Source organism: Pygocentrus nattereri, chromosome 18, assembly GCF_015220715.1.
Source record: "Pygocentrus nattereri isolate fPygNat1 chromosome 18, fPygNat1.pri, whole genome shotgun sequence".
NCBI lineage: Eukaryota > Metazoa > Chordata > Actinopteri > Characiformes > Serrasalmidae > Pygocentrus > Pygocentrus nattereri.
This window is the reverse complement of record NC_051228.1, coordinates 37,411,159-37,427,997: the sequence shown is the minus strand read 5'-3', so window position 1 is coordinate 37,427,997 and position 16,839 is coordinate 37,411,159. Positions and strand designations below refer to the sequence as shown.

The 16,839-nt window shown below is 41.0% G+C and overlaps 1 protein-coding gene across 11 annotated transcripts in view; it reads left to right on the top strand.

Moving 5' to 3' along the window:
- The window catches only part of fryb (furry homolog b (Drosophila)), a 111,629-nt gene extending 95,110 nt beyond the window's left edge, over positions 1-16,519 (top strand). For 5 of the 11 annotated variants that reach the window (XM_037546980.1, XM_037546981.1, XM_037546973.1 and 2 more), the window contains exons 49-63: positions 1,500-1,664; positions 2,518-2,592; positions 2,930-3,097; positions 4,682-4,690; positions 5,102-5,299; positions 6,330-6,476; positions 6,954-7,114; positions 7,404-7,614; positions 8,735-8,884; positions 9,254-9,352; positions 10,363-10,446; positions 12,926-12,943; positions 13,110-13,220; positions 14,302-14,504; positions 14,983-16,519. In XM_037546980.1, the coding sequence (XP_037402877.1) occupies positions 1,500-1,664; positions 2,518-2,592; positions 2,930-3,097; positions 4,682-4,690; positions 5,102-5,299; positions 6,330-6,476; positions 6,954-7,114; positions 7,404-7,614; positions 8,735-8,884; positions 9,254-9,352; positions 10,363-10,446; positions 12,926-12,943; positions 13,110-13,220; positions 14,302-14,504; positions 14,983-15,241 (2,058 nt within the window). In that variant the 3' untranslated portion in view covers positions 15,242-16,519. Of the gene's footprint in view, positions 1-1,499; positions 1,665-2,517; positions 2,593-2,929; positions 3,098-4,681; positions 4,691-5,101; positions 5,300-6,329; positions 6,477-6,953; positions 7,115-7,403; positions 7,615-8,734; positions 8,885-9,253; positions 9,353-10,362; positions 10,447-10,728; positions 10,733-12,925; positions 12,944-13,109; positions 13,221-14,301; positions 14,505-14,982 lie in introns of those variants that run through there. The other 6 variants (XM_037546974.1, XM_037546975.1, XM_037546979.1 and 3 more) reach the window with 4 other exon arrangements.
- Positions 16,520-16,839: the final 320 nt, after the last annotated feature.

Sequence of the window (16,839 nt, the reverse complement as noted above, 5' to 3'; positions counted from 1 at the left end):
GGTTCTTCAGAGTGGAGAATGTGCTGTATGTGGTTCTGTACAGCATCAGAAAGGGTTCTGCTGTTGTTACTTTGGTGCTTGTTGACGTCAAGCTTATAACAATTTTAACATTTTGGTCCTACAGAGAACTCTTCTCAAAAAGGTTCTATATAGAAACACATACCACACATTCTCCATCAATCTGAAGAACCGTTTCACCATGCAGAGAACTTTCTATGCATGCAAATGGGTTGCTGAGTCCTTACGGTTCTACACAGGACCACCGTCTTTACTGAAGAACCCTTGAAGAACCGTCATTATTCAGCGTGCACATCAGCAAAAACGTTGTTCTAAGGATTAAGAGGGGAAACAGAACCTAATAAGGGTTTGTGAACTGCCTGTAGGCGAGTTGGACCAATCAGAGGCAGCCAAAACATCACACTCCGTTTGGCACACTGTGTTCAGGCGTCGAGCCTCGAGCCAAACAAGGTGAATGTTGTTTTTTAGGCCAAAACAAATCAGGCCTGAATCTCGTTTTTTTTTTTTAATCACAATTTAAACTGCAGTCACCGTATCAGTTGGAAAAATCGAGATTAGATATTTTCTACAAATCATTCAGGCCTCAGTCAAATGCTGAAATTTAAGAATTAAAGCACTACTTGCATTTTTACAAGTTGAAGCCTCTTACAAACCTCTCTCTCTCTGTATAAGAGCCTTTATGAATGTTTCCGGCGCTGATCTGGTCCCTAAAAAGGGGAAGCAACTCATGTATGCAAACACACACAACTAAACAGCCATCTAACCGTTAAAGCACCGTTATTCTGCCAAACCTATCAAGACACGAACAGCCGGATCAATGATTAGATCGTGCTACCTCGTCATTGACAAAATCACTAGTGAAACTACTTGATCGTTTTAAGTTTGTTCTCCAACTGTCTATTCAAAACAATAAACCTAAGGCTTCAAAATCCGCTAGCATGCATGCCAACGGGCTGGTGTTTCAGAAACTGTAAAATGGTCACTGACGGACTTAAGTTGCAAACTATAAGCTATTTCTGCGCCTTTATGACAAGAAAACAGACGAAATACCACAGAAAAGCAGAATAACGTACATTTGAAGATGACTTTGCTGCTTGGCGAGCCGCTTCTGCCCAACATCTTTAAACAAAAAAACAAAAATGAGATACCTCAGCAGGCAGCAAGTTTGAGGTATCTAAGAATTGTTGTCAGGATTGTGGCGTATTGTCTGTCTTTGTAGAGCTCACTAGGTTTTGAGACTCACCCTATATGTGTGTGCTGAACGTGCACTGCTCTGAGCATAGAGTGCTTTATGTGACAGCACAAGAAATGTTGTATGTTCTTGCTTAGCTGCTATTTTGGGAAGGTTCATCAGTAAAACACGTGATTTTACTCAGGCTCATTTCACAGACCTTCTTGATATTGACTTACAGAGTCACTGTTAGATTTGTGGTGCATTCCCAACCGTGTAATCATGCCAAAGTGTTTGTGTTTGTGCACAGACGCCAGTGATTGGACGTAGGTATGATGAGCTACAGGGCTCAGCAGGCAGAGACGGCAAGGCACGGGCCATTGCAGTGACGCGCAGCGCTTCCTCCACTTCATCTGGGTCTAGCTCCAACCCTGTTCTGGTACCTGTCAGCTGGAAGAGGCCTCAGTCATCACAGGTGAGGCATCTCGATTTATACAAACATGAATGATAATATACATGATGACTTGTATTCAGCGTACTGCACTGCAGTAAATCCAGTTAAATCAGCCCCGATTTTTCCCTTTCTGGAAACAAACAAGCAGTTGGTTAGTGTTTTATTCAGTGATGATGATATCCACAATATGCTGTGAAAGTGATGTGTCAAGTAGGGCTGAGCAATTTGTGGAAAATATCTAATCGCGATTTTTCCAACTAATATTACGACTGTAATTTAAATTGTGATTTTTTTTTTTTAAATTGAGATTCAGGCCTGATTTATTTTGCTCATGAAGACCAGAACATCCACTTTTTTTTATCTTGAAGCTCCACCCCTGAACGCAGTGTGTCAAACTGCCAGTAAGTTGTGGTTGTGATGTCACAGCACATGGAGGTTTGGTTGCCTCTGATTGGTCCAGCTCACCTACAGGCAGTTCACAAACTCTTTAAACTTATCTTATAAACTCTTAATACTTGCCAATGTACACACTTAATGAAGATGGTTCTGTGTAGAACCACAAGGACTCCCCAACCCTCTTGCATGCAATAAAACTTCTCTATGTGGTCAAATGGTTCTTCAGATTGATGGAGAATGTGTTGTATATGGTTCTGTATAGAATCTAATGTAGAATCTAACATGTTGCAGCAATATGAGCCAATCAGAAATCCAGTGGTGGACAGTAGCTGAGTAAATGTGTGTGTATATATATATATACATATATATATATATATATATATAGTATATTTGTGGACCCCATAGGGGTTAAACATTTGAAAGAACATGAGCTAACAATTTATCATCCCAGAAATAACACTTTTTTTTCTCTTCCCAGAAGCGAACGCGAGAAAAGCTGGTGAATGTTTTGTCTCTGTTTGGCCAGGAAGTCGGCCTCACCAAAAATCCATCTGTAAGTGATCACTCTGTCTGCTCCACAGAGCTGCTGTGCATATGAGATACAGAACCACGAGCTGTTAATATAATAAGTTTAACATCCACGTGTAATTTATCAGAGTAAGCCTGCTGTGTTGACGATGCTGAGGTTAATTATTAAGGTTTAAGCCGGGTCTAATGACATGACCGTGATTAAATAAGCCTCTCACAGGTGACATTAGTCTTTAAATCAAGGACAGTATCAATTACAACATTCATGGCATAAAGCTGGGGAGGTTCTGTCAATGGCTCTCATGGTCTGCCATGAATCAGGCTGCTGATCATGACTTCATGCCTCCTGCTCTTTTTGCCAGGTGATCTTCTCGTCCTGCGGTGACCTGGAGATGATGGAGCGGCAGCCCAGCCAGGTGTCATCAGAGGATGGCACACGTGAAGACACGCTGGACGACACTGCTTCAGAGCAGCAGTTCCGCGTCTTCAGAGACTTCGATTTCCTGGACGTGGAGCTCGAGGATGGAGAGGTGTGTGTGGAGGGAATTCACAGCTTTTTCGAAACGCATAATTCAGTGGTTGAGAAAGTAAACAGAGTTATTAAGAGTGGTTTGATGTAAAGGGTTAGTTGTGGAAAAAACGTGCCATCTGATTTCTTCAGCGATGCTGACGGAAACACAAATATAACCATTTCATAACCATTTGAAACCACCAGGATCTACACGAGTCCTCCGAGTCTTACATGTAATGTTGCTGGTGGTAAAATAGTGGTAAAAAAATAAAATACATTAAGTGTAGCCCACAAAACTATCATGATACACAAGGTCTCGGGTATTCAAACTCATTTTATGTAATGACTTTCTGTGAAGGAGCTTTAATGGTCAAACACATTGGATGTCTGATTCCTCTCAGCGCAAACGTGAACAATTCTGACTCTAGAACGGAGATTTTCACATTAAATCACTCTGAATGACAGTTTACTTCTTAACCATGCAATTATGCAGATTTTTCTTTTAAATTTGGTGGAATTCCCCTTTAAGACAGGTTTCTTTCAATGTTAGGAAAGTTCATCCTTTTTAAAATGAGCTGGGAATTGAAATCTCTGTCTGCTTTTAGTTTATCATAAGAAAAAAACTAGTTCTGATAGCTTTGCTTATGCATAGATCACAGAATGTCTGTTGGTTACCATTAAAGGGCCCATATAATGGAAGAATTTCAATTTTGTAAAATAAAAGTTTAATGTAGTATATTGTTATTATAACATTGTTAAAGTTTCATAATTCTCCAGTCCATACAGTATATACATGAAAGCTAAGCTGTAAAAGGACATTTTGAACAAATTGTTTTTGTGATGTCCAAAAAATCAATACATTTCCATATATCCCCCTTCAACCTACCGCAGTTTAGCCCTGCCCATTCACGCCAAAGTTACAAGGGGTGTTTCAGCCTGGGCTGCATTTTGATTGCGGTGTAATACAGGCATGACAATCAGAACAGAAGTCATTTATAATATCCACTGTTGTCGTAGGAAAACCTTGTATCTCCACTTTTGTCATTTTTCAGTTTTTGACATAGTCTGAAAATGTCAGCTGCCCTTTAAAACGGGTATGAAAAAAGTCTGGTTCCATTGACTTACATTAAAAGTAAAGTAGGTTTTTTCCTTCTCTTATTAAGTTACTATTTTGGAGATACAGGGTTTTGGCACAGTAATCAAAACAACCTGTTTCATTTCATTAGATAAAGACGGGTTGTGAAAATTAATCAGTACTGTTTTTGGTACAAAAACCCCACAAACATTTCAAGTGAATTTCCCTATGCAAGGGAAATATGGGCCCTTTAATTTTCTGTTCACAAAGGAATCTTGACCAGAGTTTAGTGTTTACTGTTTACTGTACATGCAGTTTAATTATCCAGTTGCATTTTTATTCAGTTTATTCTTATGTCTAACAAGACAAGTCATTTCTGTAGTGTCTCTCTCCTCTCCCTCTCTCCTTTCATAACACTGGTGGTGCATTAACAGTCTTCACTCAGTCTCTAACTCTTGGTTTGCTTTCTTGCTCGTCTTTCTCGCTGTGTGGATAACTATCTCTCTCTTTCTCTCCTGTGCTGCCCAGGAACTGCAGGTAAGCATGCGCATGTTAGTGCTTGATGTAGAGTGTTAGAGGCTTTGCTGCTGTAGGTGCACAGAGCCACTCTGTGCATGTGCGAGTGCTACTCATCTCTGCTGTTTCTGTCCCGGAAAGTTTACATCTACAACATTCATGAATCACAGAAATGCATGTTAACAGCATCATTACATTTCACTGTAGATATACGTTTCTGTAAATAAACGTCAAAATCCCGCTGGTAAGTTTGCATGTATATACTGCTTTAGCATGTTTGGTTAAAGCAAATAAAGCAAAAGGTAACAGACTGATTGTTTTAAATAACTATACATTATATATATCTGTTGTATTGTCTTTACACATCTGAGTTTCCTGAAAATGTGTGTGTGCGTGTGTGTGTGTGTGTGTGTGCGTGTGCGTGTGTTTTAGGGTGAGAACCTGGACAGTTTTAACTGGGGAGTGCGGCGGCGCTCCTTGGACAGCACGGACCTGACGGAGCTGCTGGAGGAGAGCCAGCACTCGGACAGCACGCCCAGCCTCGGACCCCACGACCCACAGCACGACTCGGACGACTCATCCGAGGAGGAGTCCAACTCCACCAGCCAAAGCCTTTCCCACTCACAACTCGTACGGGCCTCTTTAGAGACCTCCTTTGTTTTCTGCCTCTGTCTGTTTTACACATATATGCCGCGTGATTTATAATGCGCCGTTGTCGAAACAAAACCTCGTGTGTCCAAAACGGAAACTTTACAGGAGAAGGAAAAACATACTTTACTTTCAGTGTAAGTCAGTGGAACCAGACGTCTTTCCAAGGCATTTTGGGTCATTTCTTTCAGTCCATTCATGAAATCTACGCACAAAAACCGAGATTCGAGATTTTCTTCTGACAGCGATTTATTGCAAAATTGCAAACATATGCAAAAATTATGCAAACAAGCCCTATAACAAATAACTAGTTTTAATTGTTTGCCATGTGCGTCTTGGACGTTCCAAATAAGTTCCTGTGGACCTTTTAAAGACTCAAAGCAGTCACTTCATCTAAAAAATTTGTTTAAAATATTGCAGGTCGGTCTTTATTCATATCAAATCAAAGGTTCATTAGTGTGCTCTTAACACATTAATTATACATTCAAACATATTATACTAATGAATTTAAATATTACAAACTAGACATAATGAGATTTGCTCATTATTTTAACACTTTTCTGATCTTTTTTTAGATGTGTACCTTCAGGTTTCATCTGAACTTTTGAAATAAATGATTAATTTTGGATATAAATTTTTTAAATAATTTAAATAAATTTTAAACTTTAATATTGTTATAATATAACAGTAATTTTAGAATCTTTTACAGCTTCTTTCATCCCTCTGGACACGTCTAACATTTTTATTTACAGCTTACTAGTGTCCTACTGACTGTGTGAAACCTGCATAGTTGCGCATGACAAACATACTAGAATGAGTTTATACCTTTATCAAACCATACCAGTTTATATTGTTCAAAACATTCATTTTAAACTTTGAACAGTGATTAGAAACTGAACGGTCATCTGTATCGCAAGGAATGAGCACCAGTACAATTGCAATATGATAGTTCATCCGTATCGTGCAGCACCAATACATTAATTCACATTATTCCACTTTTTTTTTTGCTCAGACCATGAACCTGTCGCCATCAGAGGACACCAATCACACTGACTCCCTGTCCACATCTTATGACACCACATCCGCTGACCCAAACTCTCTGAACGCAGCCACTCCCTGCCTCGGGACGTCCCTGCCAGACGACACTGTCATTCCACCTGTAAGTGAAATCTGTTGTTTGTACTGACAAGTCGGTTTGGTTTGACAGCTCTTTTTTTCGTGTTGCCAAATAATGTACTGTTTAATGTTTTGGCGTCCCCGGTCAACTTTTTTGTTGATCTTGTTTGTGAATGTAAATACACGTCCTACGCAAAGAATACACTGCTGCACATTTTAATGCGTACATTTTTTTTTTTTTTTTTGCTGAATTTAACGTATTAACTTAAAATGTGGGCGGTGCAAAAGCCATTTTATGTTTATTCTTTATGATTTATCTTTTTTCCGGTACATCAAACACAAAAAATAATTAGAAATTGTGCAGTAAAATTTGCAGGAAAATGCCATTTTTTAAAATCTTCGCCTTTGGAGAATGTGTTATTATTTTCACATAGAAAATCAACAAAACATGTCATTTGGCCAGGCCATTCAAACAGATAGATGATTCACCAAGGACTGGGTTGCATGTGCATTTTTGCAGCCATTGCCAGAAGATGAGGACAGTAACGTGCAGGAGGACGACTTGTCGTTCTGTGTCAGTGAGTTGCCTCCAGGGTTTGACTGTGGTTCCAGCTTCACTCTGAACCTTCCACCAGAGCCCGAGCGATCAGAAATGGACTTCGACCCAAACCGTCTCCCTGGGTATGTCCTGACGTGCTGCTGAATGTATGTGTGTAATACGTGTCTAAAATATGACCGAATTAATGTGACAGCTGTAAAAAAAAAAGTACATCTTTCACTCTGATAAAGTACTAGTACACAGGTGTGTCCCTTTTTTTGGTTAAAAACACTGCCCCCTTGTGGACAAAAAGTACCCAAACATATTTCTTCTCACTTTGGTCAATATGCTTTGGGTAGATATATAAAAAGCTGTTGCCATAGTGACATGAACAAAAAAGTGAGCTCCTCTCACTATTGCTTGTTGCCATAGCTACAGTTTCGGGGAGGACAGAGATGATTTGGACGATCTAGGATTTCCTCCTCCCCCCTCGCCGTTCTTCTCCGCCATCTTGGCCGCCTTTCAGCCGACCGCGTGTGACGATGCTGAGGAGGCGTGGCGCACGCACATCAACCAGCTGGTGTGTGACACGGACGGCTCGTGTGCCGTTTACACCTTCCGCATCTTCTACTCTCTGTTCCAGGTACTGTAAACCCCCGCCCCCCCCCGGCTTTTCCAATTCATATGCTTATACACCACATAAACTACGTATATACAGTGCATACACTGATCAGGCAGAACATTCTGACCACCTCCTCGTTTCTACGCTCATTGTCCACTTTATCAGCTCCACTTACTGTATAGCTGCACTCTGTAGTTCTACAGTTACAGACTGCAGTCTATAGACTGTAGACTGTGGTCTGAGTGGATCAGACGCAGCAGTGCTGCTGAAGTTTTTAAACACCTCAGTGTCACTGCTGGTGTAATTGTAACTGTAGAACTACAAAGTGCAGCTATACAGTAAGTGGAGCTGATAAAGTGGACAGTGAGCGAAGAAACAAGGAGGTGGTCAGAATGTCATGCGTGGTCAGTGTAGAAATCCTCCAGCGTAGCTGTATTAATCAAAATATATCGTTCTTTTAATTAGGACTTTTGACAAAATAGATTTACGTCATTCAACCCAAGGCTGGAATCATGATTCAGCTTTAATTTGGAAAGGAAAAATGTTTAACCTTTATACATGATTTATACATACACACACACACACACACACACACACACACACACACACACACACATACATCTTTATACACAGTACTGTTCGAAAGTCTGAGGCACCCAAGACACATTTTCAAAATCTGTTTATTTGTGTAGTTTGTGTTTATTTGCTGAGAACAGTGTTAAAATGTTTATATATATATATATATATATATATATATATGTGTGTAATAAACACTGATTTTCTGGACGTTAGTGTGTTCACCCATTTCCAAGCCTCTCCTCGAGGAAGCCCAGCATTATATGTAGTTAAAAAGCAGCTCCTGGTTTGACCAATCAGTGCTCAGTAAATTGAGCTCATGATGTCATTGATGATATTAACGAGTCTCTGTGGCGGCTGTGAAGGTGTCCAGGAAAAATATGGACCCGAGAAATTCTTGTTACTTTTAATTGTTTTTCTGTTTATTTGAATTATGAATACGACTTTATTCTAATGTATATTGTGATAAACTCACTGCTGAGGTCAACTGGTTAAACATTTACTTAGATGTCTAAAACTTTCATATACATATATATACACACATATATATTATCTCTCCCTTCAGAACATCCAGAATAAGTTTTGTTCCCTGACCACTGATGCTGCTGGTTACCTTGGAGACAGCCTGAGGGGAATTGGGACAAAGTTTGTGAGGTCGTCGCAAATGCTGAAGACGTGCTCAGACTGCCCCACTCTGTTTGTGGATGCTGATACGGTGAGCAAAGTAAAAACTTTTTTACCTAACAGAGTCTGACTGCGCGTTCTATTATTGTGTCTATTCATGCGTAGTGAACTTGTGAATTTCTCTCAGCTGGTGAAGCTCATAAAACCGACATTTTCGTTCCCTGTTGACTTCCCCAGCTGATCTCCCTTACGGGAATCGCCCGTCCAAATTTGGAGGGAATTTCCATTTCCATTCTGTTAACAGTGCCATGCTAACACCATCACCATTTTACTCCTCCAGTGGGATCAGGATAGCGGCACATATGTCCAGATTTCTTTATGTACCTGTTTGTATACATTTTCAAGACGGCAGTAAGCCTTTTCTGAATTTTGTCTCTTCCTCTCCTCCTTTGCCTTGTAGATCATGTCCTTTGGGCTGTTGGAGATGATGAAGTTCAGTGTATTGGAGTTGCAGGAGTATCTGGACACATACATCAATAGAGAGGAAGCGGCCGTCTCAGTAAGTTACATCTTAGATCACAGGCCGCTATTTTGAGGACCAAATCGAGGAGTGACTGCGCTGTGCGATCCCTTCGATTCTCTGTGCTGTGATTCACCTGCAAGACACGACAGAAGCCGAGAGACACTCAGACCTTTAATTCAGTGCTTTCACTCCAGGTTTGGAGCCGCTGCACTGCATAGTTTAGTGTTTCTCTCTGATGTTCACACCTCGTTCAGCTCCAGAAGGGATTAATCAGCTAATAATATCAGGAATTTTAACCGGGAAGCCACAGTTATGCAGGGCAGGGGTTTCAGGACTGGAGCTGAACTCTGAACTAACTGCACCAGCAAACTTACAGAATCACGTCTGTCGACACACGACGTCGTTTTCCGTCCCACGACATTCAGTCTGATATTTAACGTTTGTTTCTCAATTCAAACGTCATTTAAATCAGAAACAGAGAGTAAAGTTATCCCGGTGGTCTGCAGCTCCGTTAGGGGGACGACTGTTCATCTGTCATCAGCTAAAGTTCTCTAAAGGCCAGCATTGCTCACATCTGTGTTAATGAGCTGATGTCGTTTCCCTCGTATGACCAGAGCTTTTCTCCTCTTTATGCAGCGCCATGGGATCCTTTACCCACCCTGACGTGAAGAGCCGGTGGGCTTCTGTTCTGTTAAATGCTCTGAGAGACTCTCTAGAATAGCGAGAGGGGCTGAGTAGGAGATAAATATATCAGGAAAACACAAATTTGGTAGCTTTCCGCCAGTTTAAGTGGGACCAGAAGTTCAGGGGGGAAACTGTATAAAGATCGACTTTGTTGAGGTGAAATTTTTTCTCTTCCACAGTAAGGAGAGTAATTTTTAGCCATCTTTCACCTCTAGTTACATTCGTGCGGAGCAGCGAAGCCAGAAATTCGGTCCCAAATATGGCGACCACAACAGAAAAATCATGTGACTGAAACCTTAGGATAAAAGTAAAGCTCTTTGCTTTGAAACCACTCTGACTTGCATGTGTCTGATTCCCTACAGTGGCTGCAGAACTGTAAGGCCACATTTCCCAGGTGCCCTGATGATGGGGTGATAACCTGTCAGCCTGGAGACACGGAGGAGAAGGTTTGCAAAAAATATCTCTGTACACCCTTTGCAGCCCCAGATTTATTCAAAACTCCACTACACTCATAAAAGGGCCCACAGGATTATATTTACCTAGAACTGACAAAACGGTAGACTTTCGTTCTGTGCACTTAAACCTGTGCATGCATCCTAACTTACAACCACAGTGTTAACATCAGTCTTGTGTAGAGATAATAGGTTCATACTACCAGAATGGAAATTTATTACATTACATTACATGCTGTCTCTCTTTCTTTCCTGCTCCTGACCAATTGCTGCTAGCTCTGTGAGTGACTGCTGCTGATTTTGATGCACTTTCACTTTCTTCATTTCTCTTCAAACTCAAAGGGCTTTTCCAAATGAATGAAACATGAATGCAAGGGCGGAGTGCGTGATAGAAGAAGTCTCTTTTATGGCCACTTGGCAATGTGCTTCTATAGCAGCATGGCATTTGCTTTGAGAGCAGACAAGGCACTTACTGGGGGTTCAACCTATGATTGAGAATTCTTTACAAGCCACATACAAAAAGTCAATTATATTTTTTTTTTCACAAGAAAAACAATGTAGTCAGCAGTAAATCAAAATAATGCTTTGAATAACAGCAGTAAGAACAATACACAGAAAACACATACACCATATATAGTACTTTGCAAAAGTCAGAGACCACCTTAATGTCCTTTATTCAAAACAGCCATTACATACAAGTAGTTTATTTTTCGGGAGATTAGATAGGGAAGGAAAAATAAGTGGAAAACCAGTCATTTCTGAAAGTGAAAGAGTTAATAAAGAATATATAGAAAATGATACCCCTAACAACCACCTGGAAGAGCTGGTAGACACCAGAACTGCCCCAACAGATAAACAGCACTTAAAACTTTGATCTCTGAGAGAGAGGAGAAGATCAAGTTGCTTCAGATCTGAAAACATCCACAGGTGTTTCTGTCCATCCTTCCACTGTGAGAAGACCACTCAGCGCTGTGGGTCTGAAAGGATGTGTAGCTGCAAATTTACAAAATTTCAAAATTTGCCAATCGAACAAACTGTTGGTGTTCTGAAAACAATGGACCGACCACCCCAGAGTCTTTTAGATCAGCAGATGTCTTCTGACAGTGAATCTTACGAAAAGATTGGAAGCTGTATTAAGAGTGGACGAACGAACGGAAAAGTTAAAAAAACGTTTACTTAATTGCCATTTTGACTAGAAATGACCTAAAAACGGGTGGTCTCTGATTTTGGGATATAGTTAAAGCCATACTTAAAGGCAGTCGTACAGTCAAATACTTGATTAATTGATTAAGAACAGTTTAGACAGCTTCCAACATTGCTGTGCTAGATAACTCCATATAGTTTCCGTTCCTGGATTTTGACCATATTGGTAGGTGTGACACCAGCTGACCGTATCGTCTACATCAGCAGTTCACTGAACTACTACTGATTACAAAATTACTGAATTCAAGGTCCAGACTTGAAGACCTCTCGTCGACAGTGTTTCTCAGTCCCAGTTCTGGAGACCTGCTCAGCACATTTGCGAGTAAGTGAGAGCAGGGAAGATCAAAAATGTGCATGGACCTCAATCACGGTGATAGAAACATATGAAAAAGACAGAAACCCACAGGCAAATTGCCTGTTCAGGATAGACTTTAAAGCTCCGCTGCTAGTTTTTAAAGCTCTAAATGACCTTGAAGCACCGCTTACATCACAGAGTGTCTGTCTATGATCTCAGATCTGGAGATAGTGGCCTTCTACAATCACCCTCTGTAAAATACAGCAACCGTGGAGAGGCTCTTTCAGTTATTCTGCTTCTAAACTGTGGAGCTCCGTTCAGCTTTTATCAGACAGTCGAGCTCAGGGCTCACTTTATAGAGGCATCTGAAAACGTATCTCTTTAACTCAGCGCTTCATTAAAACACTACGTCTCGTGGTTTTATCTTCTTATTTGATCTGTCATTTATGTATTTATTCTAAATTAATTAGTAATTTTAATCTGAATACTTAGAATTTATTGTATTACTGTTAAGCTTTATCTCCTGATTGTAAAGCACTTTGAGCAGCCAACTGCATGAGCAGTGCTATAAAAATAAAAAGTATTTATTGTTATTATTATTATTATTATTATTATTAATAAAAATCTATTGCTCTACAGTGCTGAAATGTTTATACTTCATATAAAGCTAACCTATAGGCAGCAGCCCACAAACACATCCCCTCTTTCTTCTGTTGTATGCATTATGTGCGCTCACCCTCCCTCATCCTCTCCTCACTTAGCTCTATCATTCATCTTCTGCATGAACATATAATCAAACCCCTGGCTTAATCTGACTACTGCTGATCCACTAATGGTAGGAATAGGATTTCTGTACTCTCTGGAAATGCTACAGTACGAGGCCGAGTTCAGTCTCACTGTCTGCATGCTCTTTTATTAACCTTGTGTTTTTCCTCTCTCAACTCTTCCTTGTGTTGTGACATGCTTGCCGTGCAGCAAATGGAAACACTGGCTGTAAGTCTGACACAGTGATTTAGACAGTATAGCATGAAAACACAACCACAAGTGGTTCAGTTTGTACCGTTTTGTCCAAAATATATGAGCTGTGGAGTCTGTGTACATTTAATTTGTGTGTATTTATCATCAAGCCTCATGTCTGCGTTTCATCTGTCCTCCACAGCAACTGGAGTTGTGTCAGCGGCTGTACAAACTGCACTTCCAGCTCCTGCTGCTTTTCCAATGCTACTGTAAACTGATCATGAAAGTTGGCAGCATCAGCTCAGTGCCAGAGGTGTGTATTGTGGGTGAAGGAACTGTAGTCTTCTCTAAGTCTCGGTATTAGCTAGTGGTAGACTTATTTTTAGGTTTGATGCAATTTATTTTAATTGATTTCTGATATTTTATATTACAATGTCTTAAAAGCTCTAGTTGTATACTGCATGGAATAGTTTGGCTCCGGAAACAAAAATACAAATTTCATACAAATTAAATAAAAGTTTGACTGAGCTATAAACACACACACGCACGCACACACACACACCTCCTGTCTTTGGACTGTGAGAGGAAACCCAGGGAGAACACACAAACTCCACGGACCCTGGTCTCCCAGCCAGGGAATCAAGCCCTTCTTGCTTGCGACAGCGCTACCCACCGTGCCACCCAAGCTATAAATAATACAAACAATTATACCTTATATTATATATTAAAATCAATGTAAATACAGTCATTTTTCTTATTATTGTTCTAAAAATATTATAAGGTTATTAGGCCTGTTTCTACACGTTTTTATTTGTTTTTAGGTGTTTTATTTATTGTCTCATTATTTCTCTCACACTGTGATTTTGATATAAAATGATTATTTATTATTTTATTCCACTGGCCAATCATTTTGCTCATTTCAAGAAATGTTTGCTTAACAGGCATAAATAAAATTATAGTTTAAAAAAAAGTTTTTTTTTTCAAAGTTAGAAAGACTGCAGTTTTCTAATCACAAGAGCTACCATTTTAATTATATAGCTCAATATTTCAGATTTAAGAGATAATATTTAAGCTAATAAGCAGTGCTTGTGAATCATCACTCTGGTACAGTACATTCAGCACTGAAGCTCTTCAATACCGGTTGAAAAAAAATTAATATTTAATTTTAATGTGATAAATTATATTTATCACAACTTATTCAGCCGTAGTACCAGTGATAGTTTTACATTTTGCTACAGTTATAATGTTTTTATATGCTTATATTTTTATATCAGCGCACATGATGGATAGTTAATGAGCAGTTCTGCTTCATTACCCTTTAGTTCCAGAAGGCGCATCATGCAACAAATAGTCCGTGATGGATAAACCACATCACATCTTGTGTTGCCTTGCAGTTGTTGAACATGTCGCGTGAGCTGGGGGAGCTGAAGGTCAGTCTGAAGTTGGCAGCAACAGGAGCCGCCGGTGACCAGGATCTGCACCAGCGGCCTGGCGCCCAGCCTAGCTTCTCCACCTCTGAGGCAGCAGTGCAGGCAGTCCTTGAGTGCCTGAGGAACAGTCATTATGCCACAGCGGTCCGCCACATCCGGCAGTGCAGGTCAGGCACATGTTTGCTGCTTTAACATGGAAACATCCAGGGATCCAGAGTTTCTCTGGAGTGCTGTTGCTACATCATTCATGGAAGGCTTGGTCTTTACAGTTGGGAACTGTAATGTTTTTATCTGACCACTAGAGGGAGACTAAGTACTGTGTGTGCTTAAAGATACAGACTTTGTCAATATTGGTTCCTTGGATTAAACATATGTATAATGTATGTGAACAGACTGTAGTCCACCTGCTTCTCTGCATACTTTGTTAGCCCCCTCTTACCCTGTTCTTCAGTGGTCAGGACCCCTATTTTGAACTACGATTTTCAAATTAAGCAGTACCAGTCAGGTCTGATTGGGTTGGGCCTCAAAGTCGTTTTGGGGTTGGGCTTCATTGTGCATCATGAATAGACTCTCGTGTGCTCCTATAAACTTACTTACCCAGAGACGTAATTTGCTGGCTCATGTTTTTCTGCTTTGTCTCTATAGACGGCTGTGGCCAAATGACATCTTTGGTGGGAATTCAGAGGACGAGGTGCAGACACTACTGAACATCTACTTCAGACACCAGTCTCTGGGCCAGACGGGCACGTTTGCCCTGGTGGGCTCCAGCCAGGATCCCTCGCAGATCTGCACCAAGCTCATGGAGCTCAACGGAGAGATCCGGGACATGATCCGCCGCGCCCAGGGGTACCGGGTGGTCTCATCCAGCCTCGTGGACTCCAGCGCGTCCGCTGTAAGTCTCTGACAGGAGGCCTGCAGCCCCTCGGACCAGCCCTGGCCTGGACCCCCCGACCACTGGATACCCCCTTAGACACCCAGCCTCTCCTGTTCCAGCCCCGTGTTCCCTCCCTGCTTCCCCCTGCTCCAGGCCATAACCAGTGCGCTGTCTGGGAGTGCTGCTGCCCTGTTAAGGCTCTATCCCACAAACTTACGCCCTACTTAGAGAAACTCGGAGTGTCCTTGACTTTGTTGAATAGGAAGGGGCACCTGAAAGTGAGCATGTCTTCAGGTTCTCAGATGTGCAGCAATACTGGAGAAACGGAACTGCTACTGTGCGACACTTCGGATTAAGTCACTCAGTCACGTTTTTTTAAAACTACAGAATTGCACTATGTTTAGTTTTCTAGATCAAGCATCACAAAGGAAGAGGAAGTCCTGTTTGCTACTGAATATAATGCTGCATTTTTTTTTTTTTTGGTAAGGAAACGCCAAAGCCCGTAGGAACTTCTGCTCTGTATATTGTCGATTGGGAAACGTGCAATGAAGGATCACTGAACTGGATGCCTTTCTGCTGTACTGCTCAAGAATGTTCTGAACAGTCTGAACATCTGTGACTGAGAGACGCTACGGACGTCACTGCTTTTTTGTAACCGTCCTTTGGTTGAAGAGCTAAAAGCTTGTGTGTTTTTGAGCCCATTCGTCACTGGTCTAGTACTCAACACTGAACTGAAACATATCAGAACGTGCACCGTACCTGCACACACACTCATAGACTCATGCTGGCGTTTAGCTGCCATATAGTCAACACAAAACTAATAAGCTGAGCTGGTAAATGTCAATGTACTCTAGTGTTGATTGATGTCAGTGAGACCATTAGACCCTTTACTTTTCGAGATGTTTCGCTTTCTACTGTATACCGACTTGCCTCTACGTCATTTGTATTGTCAAGATGCACCAACACGCATTGAGTATAGTTTTTATTTGAGAAGTTGTTCTACGTGTCGGTCAAAACTGCCAAGCATGCGTTGTTGTATTTCCGATTAATTATTAGAACTATTTATTAACAAAGGAATTTAAGACGAAAGCGCATTTGTATAAAGTTCGAAAGGGAGCTCCTCTCATGCGGGTCAGTCGTTTTGTCTTCAGAAACGTGTGCATGCCAGGAGAGATTGCACAGTTTTCCTTAGGGAAAAGTCTTAGTGTAGAGTTTTTCACTTTGTAAATACTTTTACGGCTTTTGTGAAGTGATTTTGTTTGGTGCTCCGTCAAAGTGTCATGTGAGAATAAAGACTTATCGGACGAATCTGTCATCGCATGTCCCTGAATCACAACCCTTCACTTCCAGTGACGCGTGACCAGCACTTTCATGACGTACGTGTTTAGGTCAAGCCAAGGTTGTAAGTATTACGTGCAGTCAGCTTATTTTAATGGGAACTGGAGAGAAATCTTTCTGCTGAAATCAGCGAAGAAAAGCAGACGTTTTATTAAATTTCTGTAGCAGTTTTTTTCCATCCTGGTTCTGGAACAAGGCAGTATTAAACATGCTTTAGGGCCCATGGGTCAGACACAAGAACCACAGGCCAAGTCAGTGGCACAGGCCCGTGGCACGGTCCCATTCAGGCC